This window comes from Strigops habroptila, chromosome 4, assembly GCF_004027225.2.
Source record: "Strigops habroptila isolate Jane chromosome 4, bStrHab1.2.pri, whole genome shotgun sequence".
Classification (NCBI taxonomy): domain Eukaryota; kingdom Metazoa; phylum Chordata; class Aves; order Psittaciformes; family Psittacidae; genus Strigops; species Strigops habroptila.
The window spans coordinates 22,237,989-22,253,475 of record NC_046358.1 but is presented as its reverse complement, the minus strand read 5'-3'; the positions used below and the strand labels follow the sequence as shown (position 1 = coordinate 22,253,475).

At 38.3% G+C, this 15,487-nt stretch overlaps 1 protein-coding gene across 21 annotated transcripts in view; it reads left to right on the top strand.

Moving 5' to 3' along the window:
- Positions 1-15,487, top strand: part of MARK3 (microtubule affinity regulating kinase 3) — a 62,387-nt gene that overhangs the window by 26,905 nt on the left and 19,995 nt on the right. For 20 of the 21 annotated variants that reach the window (XM_030481269.1, XM_030481263.1, XM_030481265.1 and 17 more), the window contains 9 exons: positions 389-454; positions 2,943-3,013; positions 8,457-8,513; positions 9,424-9,660; positions 9,752-9,871; positions 10,592-10,691; positions 10,967-11,079; positions 11,857-12,010; positions 13,540-13,757. In XM_030481269.1, coding sequence (XP_030337129.1) covers positions 389-454; positions 2,943-3,013; positions 8,457-8,513; positions 9,424-9,660; positions 9,752-9,871; positions 10,592-10,691; positions 10,967-11,079; positions 11,857-12,010; positions 13,540-13,757 — 1,136 coding nt within the window. Of the gene's footprint in view, positions 1-388; positions 455-2,942; positions 3,014-8,456; positions 8,514-9,423; positions 9,661-9,724; positions 9,872-10,591; positions 10,692-10,966; positions 11,080-11,856; positions 12,011-13,539; positions 13,758-15,487 lie in introns of all 21 variants that reach the window. The other variant, XM_030481266.1, reaches the window with a different exon arrangement.

Sequence of the window (15,487 nt, the reverse complement as noted above, 5' to 3'; positions counted from 1 at the left end):
AAGTGATCAAAAAATTGTTTTGGATTATACTTTGAAATGATACAGTGTTGTTATGGGACTGCTAGCAAACTGACTGATAACTCATTTGTCACCATGTATGCCAGTTCAGTGCATAAAAAGGGCTATTTTTGGTGCTCAGATCTTAAGTTCTGCTTCACTTAGTTACTTTTCCCATGTATGGGAAACAAAGTATTGTTTCTTGAGAAAATTTGTTCTGTATGAGTTGACAGTATTTTCCATTTAAGAACAGAAAAGGCTTCTTTAGGGTAATAGTCTGATATTGTCAAGCAGGAAGCAAATTGTGTTTCTTTCTTTGACAGAATTCTCTGTGGGGTTAACAATACTTCTGCAACTACTTAACTGATTAATAAATGGCTTTCTTTTCTAGTGAAGCTGTTTGAAGTCATTGAAACTGACAAAACTCTCTATTTAATAATGGAATATGCAAGTGGGGGTAAGTAACTATGCTGCGATGACACATATAAACAAATTGCCAAGTGGGAGAAAGCACTTGTTTTCTTTAAAGTTTTGCTTTCTGTTTCGGCAAATATTAATGTCATGGTAGTGTAAAATATGAAGCAAAATCTTTAATATTCTCTGGGTCTTCTTTGTGCAACATAATTAGTTAGAACTTGTAAAATTAACTTCTGAACTTTCTGCAATTTAATAACATTTGCTCTGTTTTCACAACTGAAATTTAGTGGGAATCTTTATTTGTCCATCAATTGTTCCTGTCCCTAACAAATACCAACCTTCTCAATTTATTGTATTTGGCTCCCTGCCTCTGGTGTCCTATTTTGTATAAGATAATCAGTAAAAACATGTTCAGATGAAACATTTTGTGTTTCTTTAACTGTTGCTTTCAAAAGCATGAGTACTGCAATTTCTCGTTTTTTAGATGTCGATGACATTTGACATACCTTAATCACAGACCTTCTACTGTCAAGAACTGTAGGCTTAGCGTTACACCACTGTAGGAGGAACTTAAACATTTATTCCTGATTGGTGGGGGTGAGGAAAGCATGCGTCATGCCATATCAGACATTTTCACCAGAGCTAGAAGTAAGGTGTTTGGGCTTGAATTACTCCTTGCTGGCTAAAATCTAACAGCACTCAGTTTGTCAATGTGACCCTTTAGCATCAGCAGCTGGGAATCTCAAATAGTTAAGGATTTTCATTAATTTTGGGAGTGAGATAAAGAGAACCTCTCTTCAGAGAAAATCATCATTTAATTCTGACTTGGATGTTAGATTTTGTGAAGTTTAATAAATTACTGTAAATCAGGTAATGATTCTCTACCTGCCTATGTTTTCTTCTAGCAGCTCCCTAAATGGTTAGCCAAGATTTGTGTAAGCAGAAACAAAGTTTGTAGAATACCATTAAAATATTGGTTAGTACAGGTGTTTGTGGAGAAATCTTTGTGCTGTTTGATGGTACTAGACTTAAAAGAAAAGACCTATTGCCATCTAGTGATTAGCTTCTAGGAGGAAGAAGGGCCAGCGGTTCTCTAAAGCAGTGAGGCTCTTCCTTATAGTAATTGAGAGGTACATCCTGTAGTGGTCTAAAAGGCCATGAGCAGTACCCTTTGCATGTGCCATCTTGTTCAAGACAGGCACACCGGTAATCTCAGTGGTAGGCATCAATTTCCCATATTTCCACTGTATCAGGATACTGGTCACACATGATGCATATGAACTCTAGGCTGCAGGATGAAAGAAACTATTGCTACAACTGCGTCACTTTGCATGAATTGTGGACAATTCTTTCTCTGGTGTCATTTTTCCTGAATTATGAAGGGGGTTTTCAGGTTTCTTCCTTCAAGGTTTTTGAAGAAAGCTGTGAAATACAGCTGGGAGCATCATCTGAGTTGGGTATTAAATAATACACTGCAGAGGGAAGTAAGCTATTTTGTAGAAAATCCTCACATTCCCTCAGATTGCTCAGTTGTTGCTTTTCCTGCTGTATGATTCTGGAGTTTTTATTTCAGTTGGATGGAGCTGCTTGGTTTAGAATATGGAGTTACTCAGTTCTGCCCTTGTGAGGTGGCTGTCTACAAAACAATGCTTTCTTGCTCAGAGAATTTACATATTTGATCCACTTCTGAAGTTTATACTAATTTTGCATATTAGCAAAGAATTTTTAAAACTACCTACTAGTCTGTGTTTTTAGGAGTTCTTATGTACGTGACTTGGTTTTTTAGTAAAGAAAATCTCCCATGCTCTCACAAACATGTCAGTGTTTCATGGGCAAGTTGGCTGCCTGTAAAGTTCAAATGTTGTAGTCCATGTTGATGTGCTATAAATTGACTAAAGGGAAAACCACCCAAACACAAGGGATCTTTAAAGGAGATTACTTAAGCAGTACTAGTCATCCACAGCCATACAACATTGGGCTTGTTCACAAGTAATACTTCCCAGTGTATCTTACAGATCTGGTGGTTGTGTGATGGATTATGTCAGTGTGTCCGACTAGGCTTATTATTGTGACCTTCCTTGCAAGTACCTCTTCCAAGCCTAGGTTAAAGCTAAGATTTCTGATTTTGATTGGGACAATTTTATACACACGCAGGAAGAAAAATTCTAGTGCTTGTATCACAGTCTTTACAAATATCATCAGGTTTTCTCATATATGAAGCTTTTTTTTGTGGGGTAAAAGAAAATCGTTGTGAGAAAGTCTGTGAAGAGGTATGTGTCACAAAACAAAAGTATGCTGCTCAGTTTCTATCACAAATAATTGGAAGGAATTTTTTTTTTTTTCTATAGCCGGTCAGTCATTGTGTAGAGATGACAGTGCAGTAAGTTACTTGTGCCTTGTTCTCTTGAGCTGACCTGTAATCATAAACTTGAAGTACAGTTGTTTCAATGAAGCTGCTGTGGGCAGCTGCTAGAGACAATCTCTACGTTTTGAAATGGGCATTAATGTATCTTCTTATTGAATTGTAGGGGAAGTGTTTGACTATCTGGTTGCACATGGAAGAATGAAGGAAAAGGAGGCTAGAGCTAAATTTAGACAGGTATGTATTACATTCCTATGCATCAGCTTCCCCTATAACCCCAATTTTTTAATGCTGAAATGAGTAAAACAGCTGTCCTTTGCGTTCAGTGTCTAGTAACATTCAGCATGTTGGGGACTTGTAGCCCTGAATGAGAAAATACTTGGGTTACAGTAGTACTTCAGTGGGTAGTTTCCTTCAGTAGTGCTAGTTTCCTTAGCGCTGTGTGCCAGGGTGTCCAGGACTGCCAGAACACAGTGACTGCTTGATTTGGAAGTGTATTCCATTCCAAAATGCATTTCCACTGGGTGATTTCATATATCCTTAGTTCAGCTGGTCTCTAACGTTTTGGAAGTTATTCAAATCTAACAGGCTACAAATAGGCCAGTTTCAAAACACAGGCAATGCATGTAACAGGGATCCATTCACATCCACCCGCTTACATGAAAAGATGCAGTTTAATAGTTGATCTAAATAGTCACTGAAAAGTAATTTCCAGGCTTGTTAGTTCAGCTTGCTTTATGATGGACAAACTAGCCCTGCAAAGATGTTGAATTTCATTGATCTGTAAAAAGCGTTTCCATTCTACAGTAAAGCGGTATTGAACAATAGCAAATATTTTTGCATAACTAATTTAAATCTCTGCTCTTGTAGCATCTAGAGTTTCAATTGCAGATCCGACTGGTCTGATAACTTTTTGGTTTCTGCCCTTGTGCAGAAATTTGTAAATGCTTACTTTATTTTCATCCCTTTGGTTACTTGGGTAACCTAGATAATGTTGTGAAAAGTAGTAAGTATCAAAATTATGCTCCAGCTTAATGATGCTTTATGAAGTGAAATAATGAATAGGGACAAGAGTGTTTTATTGAATGGTATGTAGGGGGTTTTAAACTGGTGAATTGTGGCAATGACATGGCAGTCAGTTTCAGTGTCGGGAGGCTCTAACAGCTTCACTTCTTAAGCGTAGCCATACAAAAGCAGAAAAAACTTCTTCTAATATGTGAGACTTTGAGGAAATTAATCAGTGACTTTCACAAAATGCCCTATAAAGAAAACTTTTACACTTCTCTAGTGTAGGTAGTGTGACCAAAAGGAACAATTTGGGAACTAGGAAACTGCCACAACTGTTTTGCTCCCTCTGTGTCATACAGTAAGAATTGTGTGAAAGCAATGTAAGCAAAAAGTAGCAATGAAAGTACAGAAAAACAGAAGTGTATTTAACCCAACATAAGGAATGTATCTGTGAGATCCTTGTTCCTTTGTTTAATCTCGTCTCTTTAAATCTTGTATTTACCCTCTTTAATCTTTTGGAAGAAAAAGGAAAAACAAAACAAAAAAAGCCATAACAAATAAACAGGACAGCGTCAAAGCAGCTGCAGAGTTCATGTCCCCAGAAGTGATTTGTCATAACTGGGGTTATACAGCTTGGTAGTAAGGAAAATTCTTTCTTTCTCTTTAACAACATCTTGCATATCTTCTTAAAGCTGCTTCCCTCCCTTTCATATACCGGCAGGTAGAAGGCTTTCCTTTGTGACTGAGGGTTTCTGGTGTGTGTTTCTGTGCTGTGTTGGAGTAGATGTGATAGGTTGTGGAGCAGTTGTTCCCACATCAGCCATCTCTTCTAAATCCCAGGCTGTTGCCTTGCTCTTTGTAATGTCACTTGAAGAGCTTCAGAGTAACTTGAGAGGATTTGCTCTTCTCTCTCAGATGTGAATATTGAAAACTTCTACTGGTATGGTTTTCTGCTCTTGATCCTCAGTTTCTTTTGTCAGGAGCTGTGTGGAAAAAGATCTTGCAGTAATTCCACTGAAAATTGCATGTTTGTTCAGCAATTAACCCTTTTTTTTTCCTAACAATTCAACTCCCCTTTAAGTGAAAGGTTGTGGGAACAGGTCGAACATGTTTTACAGGTACACTCAGTGCTTAATTTTATGGGATAATGTGGGTAGTACAAGATATATGTAGCTTCATTTTTCAAAAACAAATGTGAAGGGAAAGAATTTAAAAGGTGATTACCTGCTGAGCTGGGTGTTTGACCCACCCAGAGCTGATTTTTATGTACTTCAGATTGTCAGCTTGAATTTTTATTTGTTTTTTTTTTCACATTGGTAGGGTAAATGCTGTTTATGAAGATACATAGATGGCCTCACTTGAATTCACTGAAATACTCAGAAACATAGTTTGAATACACCAAAATACACAGTTTACAAGTTTTGTCTCCTGGTGCAGGCAGCTGTGCTCTGTCCTTCCTTAACGGCTGACTTCAGGCTACTGAGCTCAACCAATTTTGGAGGACTTTGATCTCAAAGATGGGAGGTTCTCAAAAGCTTCAAAAGCGTGAGCAGCTGGACAAAAAAGAGAGAACCTTAGTAATAACCCAAGAGAAACTTGGGTTATTCCAAGAGAGAATACTATAGCATTAGCTCATTGTGCTTTGCTAGAGAGAAGAGCATGCATGCAGGACAGAAGTCAGGCAACTTTCATCAGAGCTTGGCATTTATTAGAGGTTAGGACTCTGGCTGTGGGACAGTGTCAGAGGAAACTAGATCTTACTGGGTTTACAGGTCATAAAACTGTTCATTTTGCCTTACTGTGGTCCCAGAATAGCTTCATATAGCTTGTAGCCATTGTTGGAGGGAGAATGTTCTCTGCAGGCCTCTTAGCTGATTCAGTGCAGCCGTTTTTATGTTAGAGACTTAGGACATATTAGTTTGGGTTTTTTTGGTTGTTTTGCTAACTGGTTTAACAGAGAGCGGCTCTCTTTAAACGGAAGCAACAGTGGTGCTGTGGTATTGAGCTGAGTTCTTACAGTAGGTTGTATTATATCTTGTTTTCAGGTCATATTTCTTCTTTCAGTAGATGTGATTTCAGTAGATGTGATAAGACACTTGTGTTTTATCTGAGAAGGCACTTCCTTTCTAGCAGGCAAAGAGCAGAACTTGATAATTCCTTCTGCTTGTTTAAAAAAAAGGAATAAATCTTTTTTAGTGCAGTTTGTTACGCGTAGTTCAGATTTATAGCAGGAAAAACAATGTCATGCTTGACAAGGAACACGGGAGAGGGTACAAACACTAAAAATACAGCTATGCTCTGCAGTTCTCCATTTCAAACTTCTTTTGTGCAGCCATGTGTGAGAAATTCAAATCCAGAATGTCTTGCATTCTTAATGTCACCTCATTTTCCTTCCCCTATTACAGACTTACAAGTGGTTCTGGTTCAATATTTTTTCCATAGAAAAATCTGATTCAGGGGGAAACCCTCTGAATCAAAAATTCATGTGTATTAATTCCCTGTCTTTACTGCAGCCAATTAGATCTGGCCTCCTTTAGTCTTCCCACAGTTTTCCTGCAGATGGATTTTAGAATTTTTAATGCAAGTAGATGTTAGGACAGATCTTGGAAAATAAAAAAGGTCCACAAAATACATCTGACTTGCATGTTCCAGTAAGAAAAAATGCTTGTAGCAATGTGGAAGGGACCTTGAGAGGTGATTTATCTATCCTTTTGTCGTTTAATCCTTATGAAGAATAGTTTATCTGCCTAGAGATAACTTGTTCTAACTTGTTCTTTAAAACCTGTGATTCTACAGAATCTCTCCCAAAAAATGAATTTCAATGCTTCAATTGTTGCTTCTAGCAAAAAGGTCTGCTCTTCTCTCCTTCTTCTTCCCACCTGCCAAGCATCAGCAAATTTCTCACACTCAAGTAGGTTGGGGATGAAGGAGCTATCAGTGGAAACAGTGATGGAAGATGGAAGACAAGGGAGTCAATCCAGTGCAGCCGTGCTTTGTGCTATTTTTCATTCAGTTATGACTGCTGTTCTTCAATTATTAATGTCATATGCATTGCATTATTTCCCTTCCATTTAGATTGGCCTCACTTCTGCAGTCTCTGTGCTATTCTGTTGCAATGCAGAGTAGTTCAAAAGCATCTATAAAGGAAACTAGTGATTGATCATCTGCTAGACCTTCCGCTCTTAGCTGGAGTGAAAGCAGTTTAAGAGCAAGTGGTATGGTGCCATGTCTCTGCAGTCCTGAATAAAGCTTGAAGTGTTTGTTACGCTGTCAGCCTTGGAAGCCCCTGCAGAGTGAGCTCGTGACTGGCACTAAAGCAGTGGTAGCGGAGACGAAAGGAAGGAAAACCAAAAGGATGGTAGAAGTGGTGGCGTGGGAGCACTTTGGCAATTTCAGTAACTGTAAAAAGCTGAACTTGGAGTCTGTAAGAGGGAGCCAATATATAAAGGAACAAGCAGAAACAGATTGAAAGGGTGGGGAATGGAAATATTTCAACTTTCCATAAACTGCTTGGTTTCTAAGGTGGCATTTTTGCATGTGCGTGATTCAGTAATACTGGAGCACAAAGACTGTAACATTGGTGTTTAAGTGTCAAATACAAAATTGACTGGTAGGTCAGTCAGGTCTCTGACCTACCAAGAGCCTTACCTTCACCTACTCTAAATACTGGGAGAAAGAACTATTGCTTCTTACTAGTACAGGAGGATCCGTACGCTTAGCTGGGCAGTCTGACGATGAGTTATTTTTGTAACAGTAATGATACCTCATCTTTCTGTCTTGGACATCTTCTTAAAAATGGAAATACATCATTTAAGTGTAGTTATTACAGTAAATTACTTTTATGTGCACTTTATGTTCCACTTTTAAGAAGTTGTAACATCTACCTCAATTCTGACCACGTATGCATGACAGTAAAATGTATTTGACCGCATTTGTGATCATGTAACAATAAGCTTTTCCATACATGTAGAGTTCTGCAGCAATGGTTATGACTCTAAAGGAATGTACTTAGGACATTGTACTGTGTAAATAGCTTATATAGCTTGCTATATAAAGCAGGAAAAACTCAATGATACTTGGAAATTATGATGGAAGAAATTACTCTGTTACACATGAGACATAGTGTTTTTTCCATTGACCTTGCTCTTCTTGTAAATATACAAAATACAGTAAACCATGTGCACTTTGACAGCAGACATCTGTCAGATCCACAGTTGCTTCTCACTGCAAAAGTTTTGACAAACAAGCTGTTTCCCAGTCGTTTCTCTAATACCTAAGCCCATTTCTTACTCTTTTCTCTCCATGCTGCAGAATGAAAAATCACCTTTGGAGGGGGCCTGGAAAACTTCAGTCTAGAGGGAAAGCTTTTATGGCTGTATATAGTATTGGAATGGAAATACTTCAGTAACCTTTCTGAAAGTCATTGCTTCTACTGGTCTATAATTAGCCACACAGGAAAAACAAAGTCCTCTTTCACGTGTAGTAGAAACAAAATAGATCAAATAACAAACACCTAAGTTAGTTCGCAGCGTTTCCCCAAATATGTTGGTCACTGTAATAGTTGGTTATGTAGGTCTGAGTGCATAACTTTAGTAAAAATGTCGAACTTTGTGATTAAAACTCTGGTTTCTTTGAGATGTCACTTATATAATTGGACTTGTTTTCTATCCAGATAGTATCTGCAGTGCAGTATTGCCATCAAAAGCATATTGTTCATAGAGATCTCAAGGTGAGTAGGAAAAAGTGTGTGAAGTGTGTATCAGCTTCTGTACCTGTGGGTGTGATCTTTATTGTGCCACTAAAATGTATTCAGTTTTCTGAGTTATTTTTTTGCATGTGTTTTGAGGAATGTTTACAGTATTGTTGCAAGTTTTGAAGAATGTTTACAATATAGAACCATTTCAAATAAAAAGGATTTGTAAGGCTTTTAGTACAGAAATTTAATGGCTCCTGAAAGATATCCCCTCACCCTGTGGTCATATTCAAATCTGATGCAGGTCAGTGTTAGCTGAGAGATCTAAAAAGAAATGAGGGTAGTTTGATGGAGGTATGAAGATATGAAAAGTTTTGGTCTTGGACCAGTCGTGATGATGAAACTGAGGTATGGCTTCTTTGTAGCTCGGCATGAAATGATATGTCCCTTCTTTAAACTGAGCCTTTTATATTAATGGTTTTGGCACATAACTTGCTTAACATATAATAGCTTCATAATGCCAAACTACCCACCACCAAAAAAAAAAAAAAAAAACCTCTTGAAAAAAGTTTAAAGGTTATGTGTATTACCAAACTTTTGCAGTAATGCCACATAAAGTAAGGATAGTGAGACTATATCTTGTTTTCATCTTAATTGTTTAAAATGTAAGTTAGAGTAGCTCAGGATGCATTTCTGTGGAGAAAAGAGAGAGATGGTAATAACACAGTTTTCAGGTAGCATAACAGCTCCCATAGTCTGAAGCCACTGTAGAGAGATTTTTAAAATGGGGGATCCGTGAATGATAGACTAAAGCATGCCAAAAGGTTTTGCAAGTAAGGGAATGTTAATAGGTATTCCAGCTTTTTGCCTGTTAAGAATGAGTAAAAATGGACAGTAGCATTCTGAATCAAGTGTTCTATCTTTCAAACCATTCTTTCTCTTCCAGGCTGAGAATCTATTGCTAGATGCAGATATGAACATTAAAATAGCAGACTTTGGTTTTAGCAATGAGTTTACAGTTGGAAATAAACTGGACACCTTTTGTGGCAGCCCACCATATGCTGCTCCAGAGCTCTTTCAAGGGAAGAAATATGATGGACCTGAAGTAGATGTTTGGAGTTTAGGTGTTATTCTTTATACTCTTGTGAGTGGATCTCTTCCTTTCGATGGACAGAACTTAAAGGTGTGTTTTTGTAGAACATGTTGGGCATGTTTATCTAATGTTTTAAGTGATTTGCTGCCTGCAGCTTACAGTCTGTTCTTCTGTTACCAAGGAACTTCGAGAAAGAGTGCTCAGGGGAAAGTACAGGATTCCTTTCTACATGTCCACAGACTGTGAAAACCTCCTCAAACGTTTCCTGGTGCTAAACCCAACAAAAAGAGGCACTCTAGAGGTAATGCCACAAATAAGGTGCATCAGAAAATTAGACATTGTATTTTGCAAACTGTACGCTTGAGCTGTAACCTATTATTGTTATACCATTCCTGAATAGTTTATTTGGAGTGGGTTTGGGGCAGGGAGGTTGTTGAGTAGAGCATATGACTGGGTTTTTTTAAGATTTTATTTACTGCGGTTACAAGACACTTGACTCCACAGTTGCTTTCAAAATAAATGTGAGACTACACTGCATATGTCATACAACTTTTCCTGATGGTTACCTTGTTGATGCCTGCATAAATAGATGATCATTTCCACATTTTCAAATGTGAACTGCAAGCATTGGCTGCTAGGTTATGATATGCTTGCCTTTCGTCTGCATTTTGTACCATCATGGAGGAGAAAGGCCAAAACAGTACTGACTTCCACGGGCTTCCACAGTCGAGCCTGGACCTACTAGAATTGAGAGTTGTCACACTGCTCCTGGTCTGTGTTACGGGCTTCTAGCTTTCAGCCGTGTGCTAGAATGCAGCTGGTTGGGAAGCAGCTTGGCTTGATGTGCGTAGATGATTCTTCTCACTGGAGCAAAACAAAACCGAGTAAGTGCTGGGGCCTGTTCTGGAAAAGAAAAATTAGAAAGGGCCTTAGTGTTTGATAGGTGAGGGAGCTGTTATTTCAACAGCTCATTTTCTTTGCTGATAAATACACTGTACCAACAAAGCCCTTTCTTTTACAGCAAATCATGAAGGACAGGTGGATCAATGCAGGGCATGAGGAGGATGAGCTTAAACCTTTTTTTGAACCAGAATTAGACATCTCGGACCAGAAAAGAATAGGTAACGAAGTATTTTTCAGAATATAATACTGTTTGCGTGATGGGTGGTTGGGGTGGTTTTTGGTTGGGTTTGTTGTTTTTTTTTTTTTCCCCCCTTGCCATTTGGGAAAAAGTAACTAATCTTTTAATACTGGTATTTCATCAGGCTTATGTTCTCACACTTAATTGTTTTGTTTAATTCTTTAAATGTTCCATTCTTTCTCTTGAACTTCAACACTCAGCCAGCCTAAACATCAGAGTCTTTCTGTTACTTACAGAATGTGTGTTTGGTTTTAGATATTATGGTAGGAATGGGATATTCTCAAGAAGAAATTCAAGAATCCCTTAGTAAAATGAAGTATGATGAAATCACAGCTACATACTTACTGCTAGGAAGGAAATCATTGGAGGTAAGTACCATTCTTACAAATGCAAAGAGACAAAGGAATCAGAAAGCGTCCTTAGTAAAGTTAGAAGCAAAAATTAATTCAGTAGCTATAGGCAATTGCATTCCTGCTCAAAAGTCCATTACAGTTAAAATCACGTTATTCTCATCATCAGTGTCAACTGTCCAAATGACACTGTGTGTTTGTTCTCACCCTGATCTGAGTCAGTAAACTCTTGCCTTTAGGCTCCCCAAAACTACTCTGCTTTATCAGCAGTCACTCCTCTTTGGATGCCAGTTACTGTCCTGTCTAGTCTAGGAGCTCAAGTGTGAACGTGCCAGCTGTAAATATTTTAAGAGAACCAAGGACAAGACCAATCAACCTAAAAAAGTTCTTGTGTTGTAGATTACCTTTTTGTATGATGCTGAGAGGGTTTGGCATCAGTAAGCTGCTCTTGGTTCCTCTGCTGGAGGAGTTGGTATGGTGGCTTCTACAAAATGTATCCTCTCTTCCTGTTAAAATCTTGGAGAACTCTGAGGAGAGATTACTGAAAGTAGAGACAGATTTTCTTTATGGGATTGTCCTTTGAGGAGCTGCAATTTCTGCTGAATTTTACCTAAGACGGTTGCACAAGAATCTAAGAGAAATTGGGGCCTCTAAGCAACTTCCTTGCTGTCACAAAATTTTCTGTGTAGTAGAGCCATCTTTCTTTTGCCTCCCTGTTACTGCTCCCATAATGTGGTAGATGTTTAATTTGTTTTGTCTGAACTCCTTGTTTTAATATTCTCATTTGTATTGTAGTTGGATGCAAGTGATTCAAGCTCCAGCAGCAATCTTTCACTTGCCAAAGTTAGGCCAAGTAATGATCTTAATAATAGCACTGGACAATCTCCTCATCACAAAATTCAGAGAAGCATATCTTCTAGCCAGAAACAGCGGCGGTACAGTGATCATGGTGAGCAATTCTCATTTTCAGTGTTGCAGAATATAGTGAGTTCCAGTTCTGTTCAGTTTCTGAATTTGTCTCCATCCCCCAAAGGTAAGGAGGATGAGAACAACTGTGTAGCTCACAGCATGGTGGCTAAATAATTTACTGAATAACTAATACTTTTTAAAAATTGGTTTTGTTATAAAGCTTTCAAAGACAGCTTCTAGAGAAATGCTGAGTACACCAACTTAATTCTCATATTCTGCTTTGTGTTGTCCCTTGCATTCCTGACCGTGCTGGGAAAGTCTCATTACACAAATTGAAGAGAATGATGCAACTCCCCTTTTCATGAAAAACACAGTACTCCTCCCCCATGCTCTTGTATGTCTGTTCAGCTTTTGTTTTCTTTTGACACTAGTAGGTCAGCTTGTGTCTAAAACTTGAAGAAATGTCAGTTTACCAATATTTCTTGTTTCCTGAGGGTAGTGTCACTTGATTCTCCTGCAGGAATTAAATTTCTAAAGAACAGTGATTCAGACAGACTTGGCAATCTTCTGCTTAAATGAGTGTGCAAGACAGTAGCTTAGGATTATCTAAATATCTTCCTGCTCAGACACTAGCTCATAACAGGAGTCTCTGTTCAGGACTACTTTTGCATACCTCAAGTGCGTTCAGAGGTTGCTTTTCTTAAGGAGTCTCTGGGATGATGGTTACCACGTTTTGTGATACTTTTTAATATATATATGTTTTACATATATGTGTATGTATTTTTTTTGTATGTGTATATACGTATACACTTTTTGATTAAGTGTTATGAAAACACTAATTACAAAGTTGATGTATCTAGAGATGTCCTCTTCTGAGGAGGTATAATTGAGGCAGCAGAAAACACAATCCTGACATCCCCACAGGCTTCTCCCAGTGTCCAGAAGCCTAGTAGAGCAAGAGGGAGCTTGGGACTGTTGAAGGGGCTGCCTCATTCTCAGGTGTGCTAGAGAGGTTTCCTGTTCCTGGCACATTTGAGGAGGCTGGTGGCAAACCACTGCTGCTTCTGGGCTTTTCCAGGAGTGCAGGCCACCAACCATTAGAGCTGATGGTGGCCCAGGGCTGTGTCACTGGGTACCTGTCTCAGGAGCCCAGTTTCACTGGAAATTAGCTTGAATAGCATGTGTCAGATTTGTGCTAATGAAGAGTTGTCTGGTTTGAATGAGTCAGTTACTTGTTAAGTGTCTTTAAGATGACTGACTCTGAAGGGTTTTTCCTAGCAAATCAAACCAGTGTCAGTACTCAAAACACCAGAAGCCTCCATGAAATGCATGGTTCTCTTACGGAAATCAGGTAGTATCTTCACCTGGAAAGGTTTTTCGTTTTCAGTTTTCTACTGTCATCTGAAATACATTTAATTTCGATAACTTAAATAATTACCTTTTTTCAACTCTGATTCCCAGTGTCCCCATGATTCTCATGTGCAAATACATTTCCACTGTAGCGAAAAATAGCTACTGAACTTCTGACAAGAAAAATCATTTTCCTGTTTCTTTTGTTTGTTTTTTAAGCCGGACCGTCCATCCCCTCAGTAGTGGCATATCCCAAAAGAAGCCAGACTAGTACTACAGACAGTGACCTCAAAAAGGAAGGAATTCAGTCAAGAAAATCCAGCAGCACTGCGGTTGCAGGAAGAGGAATTGCACCAGCTAGTCCAATGCTTGGAAATGCCAGCAATCCCAATAAGGCCGATATTCCTGAACGCAAGAAAAGTTCAGCTGTTCCTAGTGTAAGTAGAAACACTTATTTATTACAAACATGAAATGTTTCTGAGGCGTAAAAAAAGTGTTAAACCTGTGATTTATCAGTGGTGCTGATTGTACTTTGCATTCATCAAGAGTAAATGTAGGTTTAAATCTCATACAGCTGCCTTCCCACCCCCCCCGCATCAGTCAGCGACTCAAGTTACCTTTTAATATTTATGAAGTAGTTAGTAGGTATTAATATTTAGCATTCATAGCTGTTAGTGAACAGATATAATTTGAGTATTAAAAAAAAAAAAATCATTAAAAAAAAAAAACAACAATTAAAAAAAAACAGGAAAAAAGACACTGAACCCAAAGGCTGTCCACTAGAATTTCGTATGAGTTATTTCTGATATCATCAGCTACTCTTCTGTTGCCTCTGTACAGAAGAAGGAAATCTCTGGTTTTATTATCCTGTTTTATAGTTTCATGTGTATAAGGAGCCACCTAATCTTTGCTCTCAAACAGGCTATTCCAAGTCATAGTTATGTATGTTAAGATTATCAAAGAAACATAGCTCTAAAAACATTCGAAGGTGTATTTCAACCTGTATCTAAAATCAGTGTGCCTGGCTTTTTTTCTTGTGGGCTTCCCTCACCTGCCCCTAAATCTCAACAACAACAACAACAACAAAACCTCACTAAGGTGCATAACTAGTGAATTTACAGGGTTGAGCAGTAGGCAGTGTGTCAAAAGACAGAAAATTCTTTGTTCCTTTTGCCTTTTAACATGTGTGCTCTGTGGTGCCTCCCTCTGAGGCAAAGTTGGAAATCTGCTTTCACATAATAACTCTTGAATCTTTTAACATTTAATTTCTGAATCTTGGGATTTTGTATTGAAAAACTTCCTTCTTTACAGGAGAAATAACTTTCCAGTCCTTTATTCAACTTGCAATGAAGTGATTTAAGTTTAAAAAAAATATTTATCCCACAAAGCTGTCATGTTTGATTATATACTTAGCACCTCTACTCAGAACAAATGAGAACAGAACTTCCTGAGCTCGCAGCTTTTTGACAGCCTAAAGCAAAAGAAGTGAAACAGGATTTGTTTTACTTCATTTGCTCTGTATTGTCAGTTGGCTCAGTGGCTGATAGTGACTTGGCTGGAGGATCTTAGTCAGAGAGATTCCTTGGAAAGACATGTCTTCTACTGTGGCAGCTGTTATTCATAAATGTGAACAAGAGTACACAATTTTGGGGGACCTTTTTCTGATTTTTGTGGTATCTGCCCTTTGCCTTGGTTTTTTGATCCAGAAACCATTTGGAGTTTGTTTCATCTTACATGACAGTTCTTGACTACTGAGTCTCAAAATGGTAGGATACTCAAAATAGTTTTGTCGTGCATTGAACTTCACTCAGTACTGTGTAGTGCTTTATTCAAGAGCTTTGCTTCACAGTTCCAACATATTTTACATTTAGTATCTTAAGTATTTTGATCTGCTATTCTACACCACTCCCAAATTCTGGAGAATTATTCCAGTAGTCTTATTTCAGATTTCATACTACTGTAGCTGAAGTAAAATTTCAGGTCGTAATCATACTTCTCTGTTCAGTGTGCAGTTGATCCAACTGATCTTTTACAAGCAGTGGTACAGGGTGGTGAACATGGAATCGGATTTGTGATGTCACTCAATATTTAGTGTTTAAAATTGTCTCTGTTCATAGCTCTTTAGTCAGACAGTGCAAACTCTACCACCCACTTCTCCCAGTAAAGA